The sequence below is a fragment of the Haliaeetus albicilla genome, chromosome 3 (assembly GCF_947461875.1).
Source record: "Haliaeetus albicilla chromosome 3, bHalAlb1.1, whole genome shotgun sequence".
Classification (NCBI taxonomy): Eukaryota; Metazoa; Chordata; class Aves; order Accipitriformes; family Accipitridae; genus Haliaeetus; species Haliaeetus albicilla.
In genome coordinates this window covers 33428599-33453943 of record NC_091485.1, presented here as the reverse complement: position 1 = coordinate 33453943, position 25345 = coordinate 33428599, and the positions used below count along the sequence as shown (strand labels likewise).

Below are 25345 nucleotides of genomic sequence, written 5' to 3'. Positions count from 1 at the left end.
AACTTTCTAACTCTCTTTCTCCATGAGACTGAAGTATATGGTAATTTTTGAAAAGCACACATATAGACTGCTGTTGGTATTGTTAAAGAATTAATAAATTGCCAGAGGTAGATAGGAGGAACTTCTGAGAATCTGAGCTTGACTTTGCTCTCTCAGTTTTGAGACTCATAAATAAAACAATCTGTTACTCCTCGTGAAGTTGAATGGAGCCTCTGACAGTTCAGACCTCAGAAAACCAAGGGAGAGGTGTCCATCTCCAATCAGGCTCCAAAGGAAGAACGGTGCCTAATGGGTGCCCTTCTATGAGTGCCATTTTATGTCTGGGACATGGAACGTCAGGTTGCAGATGACAAAAAGAGCTTCTAGCACACGTAATCTCAGGTGCATCAAAGACACAGGACCAGTAATGTACACACAGCACCAAAAAAAAAAAAGAACATGGAACTGTCTCTATAACACAGTGACTTTTTCACTTTTTTCTCTTTTGCAAGAGTATTGCTGATTTAAAAAAAAAAAGGGGGTTGTCTCTTTCTCTTACAGTAGTATGGAAAAGAAATATGATCTGAACACAATTTTAAATGCTAGACTCCTTTAACTCATGTAGTTTGGCAGATTTCCCTCCAAAAGCAAGTTGTACCTTTCCAAATCTAGTGTCAGGATCAGTAATAGAAAATCAGTCAAGTATTTGGACTTAGGAGGCTTAATGTTCTATAGAGCTTGCTCTTGCATACAGCTTTCTGCATGCTGGTTCTTACCTATTCAAAAATAGGTACTAGAGCTCAGGAAAGGCTTAAGAGGAAAACCTAACTGAGGTCTTTCCAGTCCATAAAACAGGGATTATAAACTTTCTGACCTCACAGTGATACTATGAAAATAACCAACCTACTGTATACTGCAGTATTTTAGTAGGCAGGGTATGTGTTCCCGAGATACAGATAAGTAGAGTGGAACAGTGAGGTTATTGGGAGAGAGGAAGAATATATGTATACCGTCCCATAATATATTGCTAATTTTAATGAGATGAGAAGAGCTTATAATGTAAGCTGGGAATAAATATAAAACAAATATACAAAGATCTGTGGAAAACTTACTGTTGGCTCCAGTGCTTTGTAAAGTCTACATTAAAAAGCAAGAGCAACTGTTGCAGTATCTTCAGCTGTTATGGAGAAGTGAAGGTTCACTTGATCTCTGTTAAGTGATTACTTTTGGAGGATGGTACTGCTTGACAAGGCACAACTGCAGGCTGTGACCAAAGACTGGGTGTTTGTTGGGTACTGAGAAACAATCACATTTGTTTTAAAAATCCTAAGAGTTACTTAGACAATTCTACTTGCAAGATCATTCACCATTCATATTTTAAAGGCATTATTTTCAAGTATTGATAAGAGAGATATAGCTAGGTATCTTAAAGTTTTGTGGATTTCTAGAAAACTTTTACATTTTTAAAAGCTATACTTCTATCATCTAATTACTGGTCATGGATCATTCAGTTGTTAAAGTATATCAGCAGTTGAATGTCCTTTACGTCATACCTGCAATGATCCTTATTCCTGGAGTAAAGATTTGAAAGAACCTATGCCACAAACTTGTAAAATCTTACAAAAGTCTTTCACTTGGGATGAGATCAGAATACACATTTACACAGCAGAACCAGATCCCACAAAAGGAAAGACAGACTAGTGTTTATTTTACAACATAATGTCACCATGTCTCATGCTGTAGTCTCACGAACACACACGGCAGGTGTTTTGTAACACCTGTCTTTCAGACCTTTGAAAGCATAAGAAAAAATATTTACTAGGAAGTTGTAAAAAAAAAGCAAGCATGGGAAGGTCTGCCATGTAGATAAGAAAGAAGGATGGTATGGATTGGATGGCAGAAAGAGGATTCCAGTGCTGGTCTGACAGTTAAAGAATGAAATTATGAAGGGCTCAATAAGAACAATTTTTCATCTTTCCACATCTGGAAATAGCTGTTGTCTGTGATTTATTTTAAGTATAAAGAAAAGCACTAGAGTGGCTTGGTGTGAATGGAGGCTAGTGGCCAGTCCTGGAACCACCGGGTCTATATGGTACTTCTCTTCCTATAAGGAGCTGAAAAAGATATTTCTGCTTTTCTGACAAAGTGTGGCTTTATGACTAGTGGGGTAAGACTTTTCAAAGAATAGATGGGTTTAAAATAATGAAAGTGGGTGGAGAGGGTTTATGATTCTAGGAATACCTGAAACTACCAAACTGAAATGCAAAATCTATAGTTCCTGTGATATTTCGAGCAATCCCAAATTGCTTTAAGAATTCAGTTGTATAATGAGGCAAAGTCATAAAGTTGGGTCAGAATTCCCACTTTGAGTTATGGGAATAATGAACACTTGAAACTTGGGTATGACATATAATTGAGGCCTATTTCTTTAACGAATGAAAGCAAAAGATTTGCCACAGGTGGTGTAATTTTGCTGGGTGTGAAGTAGGGTAAGCTGCTGAGTTTCTTTGTCTGTTTCTCTTTAGGGTCTGGAAGACTCTTAACTAGCTTCTGCTGCTTAACCTGGCTCCAGGGTTCCAAATCTAGATCCTGCACTAATTCCAGATCCCTCTGGAAGAAAATAAAGGTTATAGTGAGGAAAATACCATGTGGGAACTGTAGCAAATGCACCCTGTAGACTAAGCAAGACTGAAGTTCTGCTTACAGATGATAAAGCAAATATAGCTGAATGATAAGATGGAGAAAAAGTAACACCCGCCTCCTCCTCCTCCTCTGCACACACACACACAACTTGTTTACAAAAGTGCCTTGTAGTGACTGCTGGTGGTGTCACTCCGTCCCATGCCCCAGAGCTATCACCGGGCCTCATGGGAGATGTGACTACAGCATCGGACATGGGACTGTTTGTTCACTCACTTTCTGTGAAGAGAGTTTTGAACTGTGTTTTGAATAGACAGCATTTTCTTTGTGTGGTTGGTAAATAACACAGAGCAAAGTTAGTCAGCAAGTTGCATAGCTTCTGCATTCTGATTCTTTGGAGCCCTTTTGTACCAAGCTTGACAGGATGTTTTTAACAGAATGTGACCTCACTGGGATACCAGAGGTAAGGAAAAAAGTTATTGGGGCTGTTGTGGAATATTTTGCACAGAGCTGACCGAAAGCACTGCTTTAATATGCTTCTTGGAAAGAAGACGGTTTCACGGTGATACAGTCAGCACCTTGTTTAGTGAAAATCAATGTCTCTCACTCCTTCATAAGTTATACGAAGTCTTAATAAGATTTTCTATTTCCCACTTATGGAAAAAGATGCTGATTTGCAATCTCAGAACAATTATGTGCTTGTTCTAATGTGTTGAGCAAAAGCCTAGTTCTAGTGACGGAACATCAAAATGTCTTCTTTCTAACACAGAACAGAATAAGCAGATCAGATCCAGTTGTTCCACCAAGTCCCAGAAGCAGCAGCGCGAGAATTGGAGCGGTGGCAAACCCCAGAAGACCAGGCGACAGCGACCTTCTGGACACCCCTACCCCATCACTAGGTAAAGGTAAGAAGGAAAAAAACCCAAACTGGTATCAGCGCGTTTTCTGGGTAAGATCACGCGTGGGTTTGCATCGCAGACATTAAAGCTGAGGCCGCCGTTTGTAGTTTTGCTTGGACGTGGAGCGAAGGGAGCTGTGGTACCCTGGGGGATGCGGGCACCCCCTCTCCTCCCACTGCTGGTCAGCCCCGGGGAAGGCGGCCGCGGGTGGTGGGGGGCACCCGGCACCCGGCTGCCGCCCCCCTGGGTGGGGGGAAAGCCCTGCCTGCTTGCTAGTGGCTCTTCAGGGTGTCTTTCGTGTGTTGCTCATGCTTCTAAGCACCGACAGCCTTAGAAGGTAGTGATGCAAGGTTCAGCAGTGGTAAAAGAAGGGCGAGAAATCTGAGTGTTCAAGAAGTTGGGGAAGATGATGGGGGGGGGGGAAAGGATGTAGTTCAGATATTTATTAATACAGTATAAAAGTATTACAGATTCCTGCTGAGTATCTGAGTGTTTTGTTTACATTCAGGATCTAAAGGGGGGCTTATGAAAAAATGAAAGAAAAATGCATTATTACACAAAATAGCTTCATGAATAATAGGCATCTTGCTGTTCTGACATGGAATTAACAATATGTGATCTGCTTTACTATGTATAACAACAGAACAACAAAGCTTCATTGTTTTTGTGGTCAACAATTTTTTTTTCCAGCTGGTACAGGTGACTGACTGACTTAAAAAATAAATAAAAAAAAAATGGTTTGGAGTCACTGATAGAACAGTGAGAGGAAATGAAGTTCTCACAGTATGTAAAACTGTTATTCATACTTAAAGATTTGCATAACAAAGAAATCTAAAATTAGGCTTTTAAAATTGGAAAGTTTTGAGTGCTGCTGACAATGAAAGTGTTCTTTGGTAAATGAGGATGGAAAAGTTTGCTCATTTACTTATGGTAAGTAGATTTGCTTTTTACTGTAAGGCACATAAAGAACTAGAGATTTGTTTTTTCTTGTGATCAGTTAGGAAGTGGATGGGTTGAACTTCATTTAGTAGTATAAAAGATACAGTTAGCGCGTCACTGCTCCCAGTAAGACAGGGTAATGACTTTGGTTTGACAAAGCATTTAGAGTGATACTTTAATAATGTCAAACTTGCTACTGTACTTTGATCCGCTGGCATGTGGTAGATAAGCTGCAAGCTCTGTCCTAATTAGAGCAAATATTTCTTCTGAAGAATCTTCTAGAGACAAGCTTGTTCTTTGAAGTAGAAGTCTGTCAAATGGGGATGATTGAAGATGATGAATTTATATTCACAACTTTGGTATATGTGTTGCAGTGATACTTCTGGTCCTCATCATGGGTCAGGTGTTGGGTATTGTACAACAGAAAACCAGATTTTATATACCAAACAGCTAATGATACAGACATGAGGCAGCAGTTGATAGAACAAATGGGATAAATTATTCAGGCATAAAAAATACACCCAAAGTCTTAAGATGGAGTTTTCTGATTTTGATATCTTTCTACAGCTGTATATGTACTGCTAGGGTTTTTTTAAGTGATGATTTTTCACAGTGTCTCACCCACTACAGGTAAACTGCCACCAATAGTTGGAAGCTTGGTCGCTTTTCAACCTTCAGGCAGGGAGAAGCTGGCAGGGTGGGATACAGTTTACTTTGTCCCTGAATTTGAACAAGAGAGTGCAGAAGTTCAATAAAGTAGGCTATTTAATATTTATGAAAGCTACGATGGAGAAACCAGTAGAGGTCAGTACAGAGCGCTGAAATGGAAGTGGAGTGCCAAGGCTTTGTATATTTATGCTCCGTACTATTTATGCTCTGTACTTTCGATCTTTAACTTTTCCTTTAAAATGTGGTAAGGGCTTACAGTGGCTTACAGTCAATATTCCTGTCTTCTTCAAAAGGTAGATTAAAAATACTTCGGATAGTATGATAATGTCAGACTGTTTAAACAGACTAATTTAAGCAACAACATGCATTTCGTAGCACGTTACAGCTTGCAGAGAGATGCTGGAAACCTTATTTTGTGGAATCGTTATCGAAACCAATGTGTAATTCTTATTACTTATATTGCAGTGACAAATGAATCTAGCTGGTGGTTAAGTAGCAAAAAATAAGGAGAAAGGATAATTTTTAGGAAACACATTTTCAGATACTTGAAGTTAAAGTAACAAAACAGTTCTTCCCATTTTAGGTAACAAGTTTGGATAATTAACATTAAGTGTTGTTTTAAAAGTCTTTGCTTTGTGTATATACACATATATACACAGAGAGAGAGAGAGAGGGAGAGGCAGACAGACTCTGTATATAAAGTTGAATTAACTTTTGTTTCACTTTTTAAAGCCATTGTTTGCTCGTGGTTTCCTTTTGTGATTTAAAGCAAGGAAAAGAATCACCGCGCATAGTCTGTGCATGAAAAGATCCTTCAACATATATTAGCTGCAAAAGCTCATCTCTGAAAAGCTTCTGTTCAAGCTGCTTTCTGTGGATCTAGAAAGAGCAACCTGCCTGTCCCCATTCTGTTTCCTTGCACTTCAACTAAGTACTTTGAAAACTACCTTGCTGTTAAATTGTAATTGTTGAATATTGAAGAATTACAACAAATTATCACCAGATAAAGGTGGCATGTTCTATTTTTATTCTAACTTACATCTGCTGTCTATGAGGTTAGGGAGAAATTTTCCAATACCTTCAGAGAGAATAGAACTATAAAAAAGGTGAATATTTTTGAAAATCCTCTTGACTTGTTCTGCTTGCCTTTCATGTATTTCTTTAAATTGATTATGGGGGCATGGGAAAGTACCCAGCATCTCTGAAAAACATACTTTCTTTTTATTTGCTTTATCATACACTTAAAAGTGATAAAAACTAGACAAGTGCAACCCTTTCTCAGGGGCATTTGTGTGCCGTTAGAGTCATCTGGCATAAGTGTGAACGCAGTTCAGAGGACTTTAAGGGAGGATTACTGCAGTGAAGGGATTCCCTGATAACTGTAGCAGCTATCCACACTATAAACTGAGGTGGGAAGGAGGTGGAGATGTCATAAATTGTTGTTGCATATCTGACCCGTGATGTGTTTTTTCCACATTTCTGTCACTGTAACATCACACACAGGTCTTCCAGTTCAGTACATCTGAATTTTATTGCAAAAGATCTCCCTTTACATGTATAGTGTAAAATCCTGGTTTTGGCAAAGTCAATGAAGTCCTCATGTTTGTTTGAGTCAGTGGTGAGACCAGGATCTCTACAAGCTTGTTTCAACGTGTTTTTTTTTCCCCAAGGCAAAAAACCCCTTAGAAATAGTCTCATTTCTTTCATAACACAGGGTCCAATCTATCAGTGTGGCATATGAGCGATGGCACGTTAAATGAAAATTTCGATTTTGAGTCCAAATTTCTTACCAAAGGCTTGGATTCAACTCCATTCAATTCTGTTCAGTTCTTCTTTGTTTAAAGGGAAGTGGAGAAACAACTTCTAGTACTGATTTCACTCTTGGCTTTGATTGTGTTTTGAGAAAACAAGCTTGAATCTGAAAGTCAAACCCACCTTCCTTCCCCTGGTAAACCTCTGATATCCATGCCATTTTGGCACACAATATTTTCCTATTGCCTTTTCACACTTCTCTCATTTTTTGTTGGGTAAAAAGGGTGTGAGAAGTTGTATTTTTCTGAGCCACAATGGAACTGCTCATTTACAGTAACTGGTATTCTTCATTAGTTGTTTTTGGGAGGGAGCCTTCTTCCTCAAATGCTGTCCCTGAAAAGTAGTGCAAAGGTTGAAGTTAAGGTGGTTCGTATAATACTAAATGCTCTGGTTTTAGCCAGTCAATGTTGAAGTCCAAAAGTCCAAGTATTTCTATTGCTTCAATTAAGTTTGTTTACATGTTAAATTTCATGAACCTCTGGTCTGCTTTTTTCCTGTAACATATGGGATATAAACCCCCAAAATTCAGGGACCAATATAATGTTGCCGGAAATGTGTAGTTCAATCAAGTATAATGTTATGCTAGAAGTTTGCTATTCTTATCTGTATCCAGACCAAAGACAGAAGATTACAGCAGAGCTGTTCATGATTAAGGAACAGAAGGTCTACCTTATCACTGAAGTTCTCAGTCTCTTGGTAGATTAATGTATGATATTTTCTCAACTGTGGTATTACTTTCTTACATTCTTACAAGCATAGTAACATTATATTCTCATTTTGTCCCTCTTTTCTGATGTCTTTGATTTATTTGTTTGCTGGTTTTAAAAATTTTTCCCTGCAAAGTACCTATGCATAGTTAAATTATCCTACCACTATATAGCTAGGTTTTATGTTTGTTTAAATTAGGGATAGATTTCTCCATTCTTAGTATATGTGTGTACAGGGGTGACTTCCAACATTTTTTGCATTACCTGATACAGAGGTATCTATATAGCTGTGTGTTCTGCTCAAGCATGTATCAAAAAATTGTCAGCTTGTGTCCAGATGGGAATAATACCAATTCAGACAGTGGTGATCAGTAATCAAGATAGAGGCACTAGTGAAAAATGTCTTCATATAAACAAGGAAACTGTGGTATTTGCACAAGCAATTGAAAAAAAATAAGGTTCCTTACCTATAATTATGTTATCAATCTGCAGAATGCAAAATAACCTAAAATAAATTAGAGCAAATAAATTATAATAATAAATGTAGGCAAAAAAATTGTAATTTCAAACATTCCACAGGGAGAAAAAAGATAGATTTTTCACCCATTTCAGGAATAAAAGGCCAGCCTAAAGAATTGGTAGAATTCTGGGAAATGTACTCTATATCACAAGAAAACATCAGTATAAGAGTCATTTTTGGTGGTTCTACCATTTTAGTGAAGCATATCTATCGAGGCAACTTTGCTTCTAAGGTGCTTTGGGGATCAGAAATGGTGCTTTTCCCGGACTATATTACATTGGATGGTATAGCTGGGTTTGGTTTTTTTCACTTGTTCCTGGAGTTCTATTGGGAATTTGTTACCTGTCCTTTTCACTGTGTAGCTCAAGTAAATACTAGGCTTTTCTTTCTCATTTCCTCACTTTCTAATATGTTAAGAATAAACTTTAGACTCCAGTATCCCCTTGATGTTCTTTGCTTCCCACTGAAATTAATAGGATACTGGATCCAAGTCTTGAGTGTCTTACATATCCCAGGAACAGAAGAAAAGTGGTTGTATGGGGTGGTCTGAAGCTGAGGACTTGTAGCCTTTATAATGTCAACATTAAACCTGAGGTATAGGTGGAGTTAAGGCTTTCTAGAAACTCTGAAAATCACTTCCTTTTCATAGAAAATTTCTCAATAATTTCTCTTCTACCTATGTACTTCTAAGAGGTCAATATTCACACCATCACCTTAACTGTAAACCAAATAAATGTGAATTCAGCTTTTGTAGTACATATTTATGATTATGTTTACAAGCAAAGTAGTTTCTGAAGACCTTTAGGTTTTTAACAAGTCTCTTCTAAAAACAAATCTGATGTTTGGCTCTACTCTACAGAATCACTCCTTATGAACAAATTGTAACACATCAAAAAGATCTTCCATAGTATATGTTTGTGATTACTCAATAAACTGCAAGGGAATATTAAGAATAGGCTTCACAGAACAGAAAATATTTAACAAGTACATAGTCTTACTTTTTCCTTTTGTGCTTTAAGAGCATATCTCAATTTCAATTGTATGCACTAGGTTCTTCCAACACTGTAAAAAAGCAATGAATAGCACTGTTATTTGACTACATTATTTGGCTATTTTGGGAGGGGGGTTATGTTGGTCCAGAAAAAGAAATGTATCTTTCTGAAAACTTTTTAGCTATGTTTTTATATATTGTATTTTTATCATTACACTCATATTTTATCTCTCTCTATATATATGTAAATGAATATATACAGAATGTTATGAAATTACCACAGGAATATGCTACTTGGGAGCTCATTAATATTTTTTATGATCTCAAGAAGTTCATATTGACATAATTTTGGTCCAGGAATTAAGACATTAAACTTAAGGAAATGTTTAATTAAAATTAGATGGAATACGGATAAAAGTCTTAAAAAATACTAACTGTGGCTTTAAACTGCATGAAGCAGAAACACATGTCATTTCCCATGAACCTGACTCACAGAAATATTTTATCTGTTTTTCTCAGTAATAATTTTATTAGTAGTTCTCCTACAGAAGTGTTAATCATGTGATTGCATGTGTCAAAAATATTCCATTTTGCTAGCAGATTTATACTACTTCAGAGAAAATGTATGAGTAAAGATTTTCTGGTAGCTTAATGTTGGTGATAAAGATGACCACAGAGAATGTGAGTGCTTATACCTGGTATGCTTATACCAAGTTCCCTTGCAAAAAAGTGATTTAGAGTAGCACGGATTTTAATTCTTGACCAACCCAATTGCAATCTATGATAAGATGACTGGATTGACTGGATTTGTGGTTAAGGGGAGCATGGGATGTCATCTGCTTTGACTTTAGCATGGTTTTCAGCACAATATCCCACAACATCTTTATATTCAAGCAGGGTTGTTACAGAGTAGATGGATGGACTACTCTATGAGTAGAAAACTGGATGGATCATCAGACTCAGAGGGTAGTGGCTAATGGTTCATACTCTGCTTTGATGCCTGAGTTCCTCAGGGGACTGTCCAGAAACCCATCCTGTTTAATAACTTCATAAGTGTCTTGGTGGACAGTGGGTTAAACACTGTATGTTGACAGTGATGAAGGCTAACAAAGCACTGGACTGTATCAACAGCAGAATAACTAGTAGATCAAAGGACGTTGTTATTTCCCTTTACTTGGTACTGATTAGGCCACATCTAGGACATTGCATCCAGTTCTGGTTACCCCTATAGAAGACAGATGTTGATCAACTGGAACAAGTTCAGTGGAGAGCTACCAAAATGGTTGGAGGCAGGAGCATATGCCCTGTGAAGAGACTCAGAAAGCAGGGCATGTTTAATCTGGAGAAGAGATGCCTACAGGAAAAAATCATGTTTAGGCAGAGCAGTCCTGAGAAAATAACAGTGTTGCAACTTTTGAAATAACATTTTCCTTGTGAGTGAGTAGTGCTTCCTGACTCCTGGTGAAGCTCACCCATTCCCATGCGTCAGGTGAGCTTGGGTTGTTAAGGTCCTCTAATTAATCTCTAAAGGTTACAAGAGATTCCCTTGCAGTTAGGCAGTAGATGTAGTGCTGCACTACTTTGTAAGGGCAACACATTGTTTTCACATGGCTAATAATGGATAATATAAAGAATTGGCATTCCAGATGTAATCTAATGGCTTATCCAGGTATCTGAACCTCCTGTGCCTGCTGGGAGGATTCTTCCTACAGAACAGTCCTTGCCATTGCTTCTGGGATGTTGGAAATTTACTGAATACAAGTGTTTGGCCAGGATGGTGAATGCTGCTCATAGGGAACTGATGGCCTATAGATTCTGAACTGTGCCTTGGTTTGATTTGATGGTGCTTATGCCCTGTTTTTGTTCTTGTACCCTGAAATTTGATGTGAATATTTTTGCTTAGGAAGAAAGAATTGTGTCAAGGAAGTCATAAGAAATCTGATGCATTTTTGTCTAGAAGTGAAAATAGTAGAACAAAGGGAGTGATTAGCAGATATTTGTAAACCTGTCATTTCCTTATGCCAAATCAACAGTGAGGAAACAAAGGAAAAGGAAAGGGTTCGTGAGCTCTCTTGCATCTTTGGTAGAAAATACTCAGGAAAGTGGGATACATTGTAATCAATCTTGTACTGTATGGATTTATACTCCGGAAGATACTAGGAAGTGGCTGGGAAGATACCAGTGTGATCAGCCCTGGAATGGACACAAACAGAGTGGTATCAGGATGTTCAATCTGTCCCATCCAGACGGCCTCCTGTTAGGCCAGGGAAAGCACCTCTCCTCCACTCACCTCCTCCTGACTGCAGAAGCAAGTTTGATATATGCATTGTATGTTTACAGGTGTGGGTTTTTGTCCTGACTCAGCCTGTGCTGACCAAATGCAGGAATACCCGGCAGGCAGCACTGCTCACAGGACTTGCATAACTTTTAATCACTTTTTCTATTTCTTACCCTTTCCCTTCTCTACTTTTTGATGTTCCTTTTCACCTCTCTGGTTAACTCTTTCCTGCTTCAGTCTCCTCCCCTCAAAAAGCTTGCCCTAATTTCTTTCTCCACATTGGTGCCAGCTTTGCTATATCTTTTTACCAGTTCAGTATTTCTGATGCCATTGCTGATGTACTTGTGACCTTGCGCAGAATTTCTGCTACAGTTGCCTGGGCACTGTTGGCCTTGCATGACTACTCACTAGAAGGTCCCCAGTGCTCCCCTTCAACTATCTGTGAAGTTCAGCCATTGATCCCATAACTCTCAGCTGCCTGTGAAATCCAGCCGTTCTCACTGCACTATCTATAAAGTTTATTTGCTTCTCACTTTGTTATGTCTCAATAGCTTCTCATTTTCTGTTCATGTTTGCATGGGTAGTGTTAGCATGTCCTGTTCAGTTAGCTTTAACTCCAGGCAAGGCCCACGCAGCAGCCTCGTTGCTTTCCTGAGCCCTAGCACCAATAGCATCATCCTTAGTTGATGCTGTCAGTGTACAATAGCAGAAAAGGTAGGTAATAAACCAATGAATTTAATAGTAGTTGGTGTAACTATGTAACATCTTCGCTTTCAGAAAAATAGTAACACATTTATATGACTTTTTTGTTTTAAACATTGAATTTAAAAATTAACAGTACAGTGGGACACCCATACTTCAGGACTCTACATATATGATTTCCATGATTATGTGATGCAGATCTGCAGAGGGAATGAGGACACAATACAACAGCTTTGGAGGAGCTCAGAGCAGTCAGGACCATGTATGTTGCCACTGTTGTGGTAAAGGGAATAAGAGATAAGGGCATGGGTGATGATGGCTAGTGATGGATCGTTGAAACCTCTTTAGATTCTTTCCATACACCTTGGCACAGGAACCTGTCTGTCAGGGCTACTCGGGAGTTACGGTGCATGAATGGAAACAGGAGCAAACTCTGCCTAAGTTCCAAGCTAATAGGAAGTGAGTAATCTAACATTGTGTGAGGAGGTGTCACCACAGTGACCGTGATAAGTAAGCCTTGCTGCAAGGCCGGCGATGGTGTCACATTTGTTTATTCCTGTGGTGGTTGTATGAGAGTTGGCTGGCTTGATATAGGGCAGAGCAAGGTCTCATTTGCTTACAGTTACACAAGCAGACCCAGTCAATGAGAGAGGAAGCTTTCTTCCCGTTGCTCCTGGTCACTGAGGGCAGCAGGAAGCAGAGCAAGTAAGAGCAGCTGAAGTCACAGCTATCGATGCAGCAGCAGGGTGGGAATAAACACTTGGAAACTGGATGCTGGAAAAGTCCCTAGTTCTAATCCATGGCTAACCCAGCTGACTTCAGGTTGTCATCTGGTAATCAAATGGAAAAGTGCTATGGTTTTGAGAGACTGGACCCCACCACAGCTGGAAGGCAAAAATCACAACTGGAATACTATAATCCTCTGGTATTAGGTAAAGAAATAGGCCTTTGAAATCACTGTTTACACTTTTTGTTCTTAAAAAAAAAAAAAAAAAAGCACCACACTTTCCTCAAAGGTTTTCATTTGAGACTTTAGGAAAATGAGATTGATGCTGCCCATTGTTAACTCTTGTAGACATCATACTCAAACCCTTGCTTAGTTGGGTATGTACCTCTTAAAAATGAAAAATTGTAGAACTTGGGGGTTTTGAATGATTCTTTAACATTTTGGAAATAACATTTGGTTGACTCATTTTTGTATTATTAAATCTTTACAGTACTTGCCTGCAAGTACAACAAAGAAATAGTGTGCATAATCATTTCTGTGATTATAGCATCTGCTGTCCAGTTACAAAAAATCTGTACAGAAGAAAGAGAAAATGCAACACATCCTATTCACCTGTTTATATAATGTTATGGCTAGTGCCATCACAAAGGCATCAGGTTTATTCAGTGATTTCTGGAGGTCAGATTTCATGAGCGAAGTGAATGAGGCACAATGGACAATGCTGACTAAAGATGAAGAGATAATGCTTGTTCTTGTAGTGAAAAAAAGTTCTAGAGATTTTAGTATGAATAAAACTACTTCTGTTTCTGAAACAACGCTAGGGTTGCCAAGAATTTCAATGGAAGTACACAGCTGGAATATGATGATATTCTTGGGTGGCTTTTGTTCCTTTGTTAAACCAGAGATCTAATACTATCCAACACTCCATCAAAGATGTATTGCATTTGGTTGTAGTTTTAAAACTCTTCTGTAAGTGCTGCTAAAGAACTGGGATCCCTTATTTAATCAGCTGACAACCTGAGAAATGCTTGTATAAGTTCTACAACTGCATCAAAGAATGGCTGAAACAGGACAAACTTGAAATTCTGATTTCAAACAAGTTTGAGATACAGTTGATTGGATAACTAAAGATAAAATCTTGGAGGCCCAGTGCTTTATCTGGGGACTTATTTCACTTGGGTGGACTGTTCTTAGAGACCGTTTTTGGTGGTCTGCTCTCATTTAGCCCTGGATATTTGGTTACTAGCCTGTGGTGATTGTGAAAGAAAAAAAAACTATGGTAGATTAAACACTTGGTGTTTTCTGTGGTGTGTAGCCATTGGTAGGTACATAATCTACAGAGATATAGTGAACATATTAAAGATACTTCAGTATAAGAAATCATTGTCATTCATGTACTAGTGTTATGTAAAATTATTAAAGAGCAGAAAACTTTTGCTTCTTTTTGGAACTTAACAAGATGCAACTTTCCTTTCTGTTTACCCGGACTATGAGAGAGAGAAGCACATTCTCCTCCTTTAGTATGGGAACATTCCTCAAACAAGATATACCCAGAGCCTAACAGATTCCATCTCCAAAGGGAAAGTACATCCTATTCTCAACACATTGGAATGAAGGACTGAAACTTACTTTAAAATATTTGCCTTTTTGCCCAAATATCAAGTAGATTTATTTAACTGAATGAAAAATGGTCCTGAATGCTCAAAGTACTTTTGTGAAATAAAATATATGGTACACTTCTAAAATGACAGAGGGAAAGGAAGAAGCAGAGGTTGCCAAGGACATTCTGAGAACATTTATTGATTGGAAACAAATCACCGGATTTTTTTTGTTTTGTTTTGTTTTGTTTTGCTGTTTTTTCTTTTTTCTTCTCCATATTACATGAAGTGGTCTCTGTCTGGGTGTAATTTTTACTTTTTAGTGCCATCTGCACCTGTGGCCTTTGGACTTAATGTTTATGACAGATGGACTGGACTGTGTTTGCACCATTTAGTGTATAATCCTTCTGTATGTATCTATGCCATGCTAGGCAGTGGCACTGGCCCAATGGGCATATTTATTAGTGCAGACTTCCTGTCTGCTTCCATTGTTCTGTTGCAGTGTCTTTTGAGCCTAATGGACCTTGCTTTGTGCTGGGCCCACCTACAAAATATTGTTCCTGATTCATGCCAGATTATCTGTTGCAGACTCTAATTTTTTCTCTCGCTCTTTTTTTTTTTTTCCCTAACACATTTGCCAACTAGAACGCTTAAGATGGATCTGTTCCATATTGTAAATGCTCTTCCTCTCCTCTCAGCCTGTGAGCTTCATTTTGGAACAAGCTTGCTAGCTTTGTTTGCTAGTATTGAGATGCTTGATGAAAAGGAGAACAGTTTCCTCTAAAACATGTCACATCTCACGCTACCTGAACTCCTGTTCTAATGGAAGTGGAAGTTCTTCCCAGCAAAGCGATGGCCCCTGTAAATCAGGGAGTAATAAATGCAGACCTGGCTGCAGGAGCCGGCTGGCCCATGGCTGGCAGCCTGGAGCTGCGCGGCACGTCCCATTCCTGCTGACTTCATCGGTGCTGTGTGGTGGGTGTGGGAAAAAGGACAGGCTGCTCTTGCACAAGAAATGTTGCCTTCCCTATCAGTAGGGCAGCAAAACAAATGCAATACTTAGGCACTTGCAATTTTTTTTTTTTTTAAGGTTTCTGAACCTAACAATCAACAGATGTGATATCACGATAACAAAGAACAATTTAGTACTGTTCATTTATCTCATAAAATCATGAGGATGCCTCTCTTAAATTTTTGTGCCTATTACAGAAATGCATGAAATGAACCTCGCAGTTTAGCTGTAGTCACATCAACTTAGTGGCAGATTTCATACAGAGATTTGAGAATCAAAAGCACCCTTTTCTAAATGGTCAACATATATAATCCTAACAGTTAAGAAGGATTTTTAAATATTTCTATAGAAAAAAATCATACTCTTGTAAACCCTTTATGGAAAGATAGATCACTTCTTACATAATTTCTCACACTACATAGCAAGACTATGCATTCTGTGCTCATGCTATCATGATCATGTGGAAAGCAAGCATATTCTGTATCATACACCTGGATTCTAACAGGTATAGTTTCTGGGGTGGGTATACCTGCCAATCAGATTTCTGCAGAATGAGAATGAAGACCTGGGAGGGAGAATTTCTCATTTCATAAATAAAAAAAGCTATTATCAACAATTTTTTCATATCTAGAAAAGGCTTGTTTATAATGTTGAAATAAAGCCATATAGTAAAAAGAGAAGAGATTATTATGACATATTCATGACTGAGAAATAGAAAAGGCAAAAATTCTTTTTTCCTTTCAGCCATTTTAAATTTGGCATTTCTGGTTTGCAGTAAAAATTTCAACTGTAAAATTTCCATCCAGAATGTGTAACTGAGTGAGCTTGGGCTTCAGAAGAAAGTATGTTGAAGTCCATATACAAATACTCATGTATGGTTTGAATATATTCCTTTTCCATTCACCTTTAATGCTGTTGAATGCTTAGCACTTTTGAAAATCAGGTACCCAAGTTGCAATGGTGAAACTCCATATAGGCATTTTTGTGAAGGAATGTGTATATTTTCAACCCTGAATTTAATATTAAAATATATGATTGAAATTTGAAAATCTCACGGCAGTGTGTTTGGCAATCATCTTTCACATCCCATGCAATATTTTTGTTTCTTTCCTTTTATGATATCTGAAGGAGTTTCATCAGTTTAGCCTTGTAGTTGCACATCTTGAAGGAATATTTATAAGAATGCAGTGTAGAAAATGTGCAAGCTAGTTGTGGGCAAATCCCGTTTAATACCCTTCAGTTTGAATTAGCTGTGTGACGGTTCTGAAATATTTTTTCTTGCATTTGCTGTGGCAGTATCACAATTTGTTCCTGATAGATTATTGCTCACCTACTCCATGAAAAAGCAGTTTTCTAAGTTGTTTTTCCCTGCTGCCAGTCAGTGTGATGACGAAGTATTTTCTCAGAACTACCATAAAAGCTTCAGTATCTCTTTTTTGTAAAAGACATTTTATAAATTTTAAGGTGAGAGTGGAGGTTGGTACAAAGGTATATCACAGAGGAGACAGGCTATTATTGAGTGCTTATTTTTTATTTGCTTTTCTTTCTTTTGCTTCATAGAGTTCATAGCCACAGTTCAGTACAACAACAGAGATATTATCCAAGTTTGCCAGGACAGAGAAGTAATCTTCTGCTACAAAAGTCTGCTTGTTACATGATAAGATTAGCTTTAAGGTTATTGTAATGTTTGAGTTTCTGATTGGAGCCCTTTGCAAATAATGACCTGAAGGGTTGTGTCATCATGTAGACAAGCTACATGACCATTCAGCTGTGATTATCATAACTTCAGTGCCAGTAATGTACAGTGCCCCAGAACTGCAGAGCTAGGTATCATGTCCTGCAAATGGAATTATTCAGTTAATCATGGAAGAGCCTGGGGACTGAGCTGATGGAAGCACATTATAGCAAGGTTATGCCTATCAAGGATATGCAGCCTAAATCTCCCAACCATGAGGCACAGTAGAGACAAGTGTTATGACAGCCCTCCCTTGTGGATCATCAGCATATCCCTTCCCTAGATGTTACCTGATTACTAGCCAAGTCAGTATACCATACTACCATCATCCACCCTTGCATCTGCCAGGTTGCATCTGAAATGCAGACAACCAAGGGGCGGGGGGGGGGGGGTCATTACCCTGAATTGCACCTATCTGTGAATACTGGACAGTCAGTCTTATCTGGTCTTGACGGAATTCACACTTCTGTTAGAGGAACTGTGTCTGAAGAGCTTTGCGGAACATCCAAACAGGCCAATAAGTAACTACATGTCTTTGGGGACATGAGACGGGAGACTGCAGTCATCTGCAAAGACCTTCTCAGGAATAGTTGCTTTCTGTCCATAAGCCTCCTGCCTCTGCATGTACTTACTGAAGATTCAGGATCCCTCTAGTCAAATATTATTATCTGTAGATGCCTAGCCTAGCTACAATCCTCAATCATTTTCTGTTGCTGAAGCCATTCATGCCTGTTAGGCCTCTGATGTGGTGGAACAACTTGTGCTAGGCCTTCCACCTACTACTTTTTCCTATTACTGTAACTTCTTCATAACCGCAGCCCTTTTCTGATTTGTCTGAGCTACAGGAACAATTCGTCAGCTTTCTGATGGAAGAGAAATCCATATTTGTGGTCCTACAGAAGGCTCTTCAAAAGTCTTCTTCAACGCCAGTGTCCACCAAGCTCTGGATCAGTTTTCCATTTAGCTTTATGATCATCTGCATTTGCAAAGAAATAGGACAGTGCCCTTGGGATTTTCATCAGTTCTGTTCTAAACGGGATTTCCATACTGTAAGCAGATAAACTGTCTTTCCCTATCCATGACATTCCAGGGTCCAACCAATGGATTTAGCCACTAACTTCCTAATGTCTCTAGGCGTGTTTGACCTTTGGAAAGACCAATCACACCACCCCTAACCTGCTGGGGGATTCCACTGATGTCATCTGTTGTAAGATCCGTTAGGTAAACCAGCTGCTCCTTTTGTCTGCTGAAACACCATTTGTTGCTGCTAGATCACCTGTGACTTCTGCAGGCCCCACAGGCAATAGATGCTACAGGTTACTGTGAGCCACACCTGGCACCTCCTAGAGTGGTTTGAGCAGTGACTGATGGAAGATCTGCAACTTTCTGCTTCTCCACCAATTTTCTTTCTTAGTATGTCTACACATATTATTTAATGCCATTGCATTGTTCCGTCTTTGCAAGTTATTTTTTATTGTTAATGCATTTCTGATGTTTTATACCTAGATGTTAGGAGCAACTTGGTCTCATTTGTGTTGCAATTGAATCAGTCTTCATATCTGCTCCTTACAAAACCAAAGAATTTCTTCAGTGTTGAACACTACATAGAAGAATGCAGTGATAAATTCATCAAATGTGGTAGGCAGAATAGAGCTTAAAGGGTGACATTTGGTTGTTTATATGAGTGTTTTTACAAATATAAAATAGTGCTGCTGCTGCTTTCCTTGAAAATCTTAGTTTGCGCACTCAGGATGCATACTTAAACTCTAAATAATTGCTCTTAGTTGAAACTGAAAGAAAAAAATGCATTTCATTTATGAACAAACAGTGTAAGACAATGTCATTAGTGCCTCTTTTTAATACTTTACAAATAAAATATTTTTTCCTGTATTTTTTCTTTTTCTTGTAGACTAATATATCTAAATGACTATATATAAATAATTATTCAAATTATAGTAAAATTATTTGAAAAATAAGAAAAGCAAATTCCAGAAAACTGCAAATACTGGCATAACAAATGTTAAGAGAGCAAAACGAGTGTATTTTTAGGAAGATTTTTTCAGAGATTCCTATAATATCCTTTTCTTTTGATTAAGGGTCTTTTTGCTTAAAGACTTCTAGTTTTCATTGGTCCTGTTTCTCATTTTGTTAGATATCATGGGGTCCTGCCTACAAAAATACTGTGCACATACAACCCTCCTATGTTCACTTTGTTCTTTCATTAATGAGGGGAATTCAAGCATTGAATAATGTGGGAGGCTTTGAACTAGTTGGAATCAGTTGTTCCTCTGTATAAGGACTAGTAGAGACAGAGAGTTTCTTTAGCCAAACCCAGTAAGCAGCCCGATAACTGATTTTAAAATCTGTTCTTGTGGTAGTCTTCAGTAGTAGGAAAAGTAATTTTTCACTTGGTTGACAGCCTCACATGTGAACCTCACAGCACAACTTCTGGATGTGACTGAGACCAATTTGGACAGCAATGGGCTCTGTGTGAGATTATTTCATTTGTCCCCCTCACTGCTCTGAATCCTTTTCTTCTGTCTGTTAGTTGTATTGCCATTCTACCAGTTAATGCTGCTATCAGTGAGGATGAGAGAATAATCCATCCTTTGTACAGGTCTTATGTCTTTCTTCCATCTACCTACATGTTTTCCCCAAATCTTGTGATTGCCTGGGAACTGGCAACAGAGACAGATGGAGGATGTCACACCTACATACAAATGATGAAGAAATGATGGCTGTTGGCCATTGACTTACAGTGACAGAGGCATCTTTAACTTGTACATCAAAGGAGCACTTTTTAAGGATAGTGTCACTATCATGGGTTGCTGAAAATGGAAAAACAGATCCTCAGCTGTCATGTACTCTATCATTGATTCACTGTGCTACAACAGCAAGCCAGTTACACAGCAAAACTATCACATAAAACAAGCTAAGCCAAAAAAAAAAGTGAGAGACTAGGGAGGTGTATAGTACATATTGCAAGTGTCTTGCAAAATGTAATATTAATATAGAAATCTGAAATGAAAAATGTCTTTCAGATGAGATAAATTTTAAGGCAGTCATTGCTATATATATGTATTACCAGAAATCTGACTCTCAGAATAAATGACTACCTAATGTTACCTTAACTGAGGTTGATCTCAAAGTTAGATTCTTTGTAACATTACTGACAGATTTTATGAGGCTCTAGATAATTCAGTGACGGTGTCTTCACAAAATGATAGGCTAAACTTGTAGATAAAGACTTAGCCATATTTGTGTAACATAGAAGAAGATAGCTGATCAGGTTGCTGTGGGAAAGAACAGCTCAAAGATTGATTATAAAAGCTGCAGTGTTGACTACTCGTAGATACGTTAAGTAGTATCTTCCCAGATTAATAGTTTCTTCCATTTAAAATAGTAGCTGCACTATGATTTCCCAGTGGAAAAAAAGAGGTGTATTTGGGGGGAACAGGAGGGAACAGAAGGTCTAAGACTTAGAATTTCCTTTAATTAATCAACTTCATTATAGAAAAATAATGGGTGAAATAGCATGAAAAATAAGATTTGTGTGTGTGTGTGAAATAACTGCAAATGTATTAAAAGACTGATTAATGCTAGGTTCCCAGTGGTTAAAACAACCCCCTCTTTTCGGTACTCTGATATTTGAGTTTATAGAATATATAGTCCCTTCCTACAGACTACTCTGTAGTCATTTCTGTTAATTATCATCTGAAAGACTATACAGTCCACTTCTTTCTGACATAAAAATGCAGTAACTCTTAGAAATTGTCCCACTGATGCCTATGAAGCTATTTGCAAGAGAAACTGCTGGCCAGAGTAAGCAAGGGCTCCATTAAAGGGTTCAAATGGAAGATAAAGTTAAATTTATGTTTACTTGATAGATTCCTGTTCTCTGACATTCCTCTTGTTTAAATCCTTATTTCTTCTTCTACTTATATTTCTAACTCCTTCTCACTCTCTCTCTGTTTCTTCCTCTTTTTAATTTTTCTCTTTCCTCCTCCTAATATTCCATTTTAACAAGATTTTGTGAGTCACACTGATTCCAGGCAAACAAGCTGCTGTACTGTAAAATAAATAGCCTTGAAATGCTACAAAGTAAATCACTTGCCTTAAAGATTAAGCTAAAATGTTTGCTTCAGCTTCATGTCTGAACATCCTTCCACTTAACCAGATGATAGCAGACTTTTTGCCAACAAAACATATCTTTACCAAACCAGGGCCATCTTTCAATAAGAACAGAGCAGTATGATGCCCTCTGCCATCAAAACATGCCTCTAGCCCTATTTATTTATGAGGAGCTTTGTACTGGATACAAACTGATCATGAATGTTATCCAGCTTTATATAAGACATCACATGGTATTGGTAATCTGATACAGGGTTTTAAATGGATAGCTACACTGCCAGTTTTAAGTGCCAGCATTTTTTTTCCCTTTTGCTATCAAGTGGTATAGCATGTACTGCTAAGAAATAGTCTAGCCTTCATTGAGTTTATGCTTCCTATGGAAGAATTGCTACATCTTTATTTTGCCTTTTATTCTTCTGAACAAAATAAACTATTTAGTATTCTCTGATGGAGCATCCTGGAAATAGATTTTTGTAGGAAGAATAATCTACATTTTACACCTTGCTCCCAAATATATTTTTTCAAAAGCTTGTGTTTCAGCACCTTTTTGCTGTATGTTTATTAAAATAGTTATGCTTTACCATTATAGGTCTGGAAAGTCTTAAGAAATAGATATGGTTTCAGGCAAAAAATATTGACTTTTCTTGGTGTTTATTCTTATAGAATTCCATTTGATCACCTGTACTTCTGTTTGTAAACCTAGAGAATCAGCTCTACTTGTGAATTAGGTATATAATTGGCATTCACTCCATGCAGGCATGGAAAAATCTAACCTGGTGTGAGCAACCTGAAGTGTGACTAACACCCTGAATTTTTGCTTTGCAACATAATCTAGAGGATGCACGAGTATTAACATGGAAAATCTAGCCTCTTTTTCCCAGAGGGCACCTTTGCATTATTGTAGCTGAAATGCTTCATGTACTGTATCACTTTGATCTGAAAGCAAAAACCTGATGAACACTTGTTTGAGTATTTTAAAGGTAAAGATAGTATCTTGAATTAATGCCTTGAGTCCCTTGTTTCTTAAATCATTTTAGGATAAGTTAAACTAAGATTCTGGAGCTGGTCTGTGCATGCTTAAGGGAAGGAAAATTGGCTAATTTGTGCTTGATTTACTAGAAAGCAGGTATGGGAAAAAATATGGTAGAGGGAACATTTAAAACTGTGAAGAGAACCTATCTGAAAATTTTGTAAGCAATTAGATGGTAGTACAGATAGAGGCATCTCAGACTGGCATTTCAGTATCCAATTATTTATCAGACATCCATTTGCAATTGAAATAGCTTAAGCAGAGATGTGACTTGGAGGGGGGGTGGAACAGGTAAGGAGAACTGTATGCTGAATATTTGTTTATATGTTTCTTCTACCATGAGAGAGAGATCTGTAGTTTTGTATGCTTCCTTAACTTCGTGAGTTAGAGAAATTGAATAGCATGACTGAGTTTAAAAGGGCTGACATTAATGTGAAGTCAAAGGATTCTTTATGTGCATAAAACCATGATGGTTCATTCCGTGAACAGCTGGTAGCCAATAAGCCTTTTAAAAAGCCTTTTGGAGACAACACTGAAAATCCAGAGCTCACACTCTCACTGCAGGATTTGTACACTGAATTTTCAGAAATAGGGCACTTCCAAATACATGTTAAAGGGTAATCTAAATGCCTTTTAGGGACCTAATATTATATTAGCTGTATATCCAACTGTCATGGTTTAACCCCAGCTGGCAGCTAAGCCCCACACAGCCGCTCACTCACTCCCCTCGTCAGTGGGATGGGGGAGAAAGTTGGAAGGGTAAAAGTGAGAAAACTCGTGGGTTGAGATAACAACATAATAGGTAAAGCAAAAGCCATGCATGCAAGCAAAGCAAACCAAGGAATTCATTCACCACCTCTGATTGGCAGGCAAGTGTTCAGCCATCTCCAGGAAAGCAGGGCTCTGTCAAACGTAACAGTTACTTGGGAAGACAAAACACCAGCACTCTGAATGTCCCCCTCTTCCTCCTTCTTCCCCCAACTTTATATGCAGAGCATGATGTCATACGGTCTGGAATACCCCTTGGGTCAGTTGGGGTCAGCTGTCCCAGCTGTGTCCCCTCCCAACCCCTTGTGCCCCCCCAGCCTCCTCGCTGCTGGGGTGGGGTGAGAAGCAGAAAAGGCCTTGACGCTGTGTCAGCACTGCTCAGCAGTACCAAAAACGTCCCTGAATTATCAGCACTGTTTTCAGCACAAATCCAAAACACAGCCCCATACAAGCTACTGTGAAGAAAATTAACTCTATCCCAGCCAAAACCAGTTCACCAACATACCATTGAACTTACTAGAACTTTACTTACTACCTAATAGAGAAGTTGTACAATACTAAATGTATTTAAACATAATTAAATGCCATGTTTTTGAAACTGTTTTCAGGTGGTGACTTGATTGTCCAAATATAAACATGAGTGAATCTGGCTATTGGGTATTTCCACTCTAGATTTTGTGCAGGCTGCAAAACTATCATAGTTTCTGTCAGCACAGAATGGTGTACATAATAACTGAATCCCAGTGAAGCTGTGTTAAAGTTTCTACCAACACCCTTCCACTGAGCTATTTATGTTGAGGTTATGTTGTACGTTTTTGGGGGAGACTCTTCATTTACACTCCAGCGCACAGTGGTGATTACTGATTGGTGCTGCCTTATGAGAAATAAATAATAAAATCAATTATTTTGCTTATACTTTGGGCAACTGCTGATGATTCCATAGTAGCACTTCTCGTTTTGTGGCAGATGGTAAAATGGTTACCTCTGCAAATAGAAGAACACATGGGTCTTCTTTTCTGCACTGAAAGTATCTTAACAATTAAAAATGTGGCCATGATAAGCCAGAGGGAAACAGAGACAGCCTGTTTGTAATGTATGTAACTGAGGAAATATATTCACAATGCAAGTAAAATGTTAAAAAGCTTTCTTCTCTCTTTCTCTGGTGCAAAATTTTCTAGGAGCTAACGGACGGGAGTGTCAGTTCCAAACCACCACAGTTGTTGAGAAGTGGTAGAACTGGCCGTGGAAAGGAACACCACATTTGAGGGTTTCTATCCTTGTACATTCAGCACTAAGGGTTAAGGAACCAGAGCTTAATTATGGAGTGTTTGGTTTAACCCCAGCCAGCAACTAAGCACCATGCAGCTGCTCTATCACTCCCCCTCCTCAGCTGGACAGGGGAGAGAAAATATAACAAAAGGCTCGTGGTCGAGATATGGACAGGGAGAGATCACTCAACCAATTACCATCAGGGGCAAAACAGACTTGACTTGGGGAAGATTAATTTAATTTATTGCCAATCAAACCAGAGCAGGATAATGAGAAATAAAACCAAATCTTAGAAAATCTTCCCCCCACCCCTCCTTTCTTCCCAGGCGCAGCTTCACTCCGGAATTCTCTACCTACTCCACCCCCTCAGCAGTGCAGGGGGACAGGGAATGGGGGTTGGGTTCATCACACGTTGTCTCTGCCACTTCATCCTCCTTGGGGCAGGACTCCTCACACTCTTCCCCTGCTCCACCATGGGGTCCCTCCCACAGGAGAGAGTCCTCCATGAACTTCTCCAACGTGGGTCCTTCCCACGGGCTGCAGTTCTTCACGAACTTCTCCAACGTGGGTGCCTTCCACAGGGTGCAGTCCTTCAGGCACAGACTGCTCCAGCGTGGGTCCCCCGCGGGGTCACAAGTCCTGCCAGAAAACCTGCTCTAGTGTGGGCTTCTCTCTCCATGGGTCTCCAGGTCCTGCCAGGAGCCTGCTCCAGCGTGGGCTTCCCACAGGGTCACAGCCTCCTTCAGGAACCCACCTGCTCCGGTGTGGGGTCCTCCCCGGGCTGCAGGTGGATATCTGCTCCACCGTGGACCTCCCTGGGCTGCAGGGGGACAGCCTGCCTCACCAGGGTCTTCACCATGGGCTGCAGGGGAATCTCTGCTCTGGCGCCTGGAGCATCTCCTCCCCCTCCTTCTTCACTGACCTTGAGGTCTGCAGGGT

The 25345-nt window shown here is 39.0% G+C and overlaps 1 protein-coding gene across 1 annotated transcript in view; it reads left to right on the top strand.

Annotated features, from left to right (window-relative positions):
- Positions 1-2875: 2875 nt before the first annotated feature.
- The window catches only part of ST18 (ST18 C2H2C-type zinc finger transcription factor), a 172793-nt gene continuing 150323 nt past the window's right edge, over positions 2876-25345 (top strand). The window contains exons 1-2 of the mRNA XM_069779327.1: positions 2876-3082; positions 3389-3524. Of these exons, the coding sequence (XP_069635428.1) occupies positions 3044-3082; positions 3389-3524 (175 nt within the window). The 5' untranslated portion in view covers positions 2876-3043. The remainder of the gene's footprint in view (positions 3083-3388; positions 3525-25345) is intronic.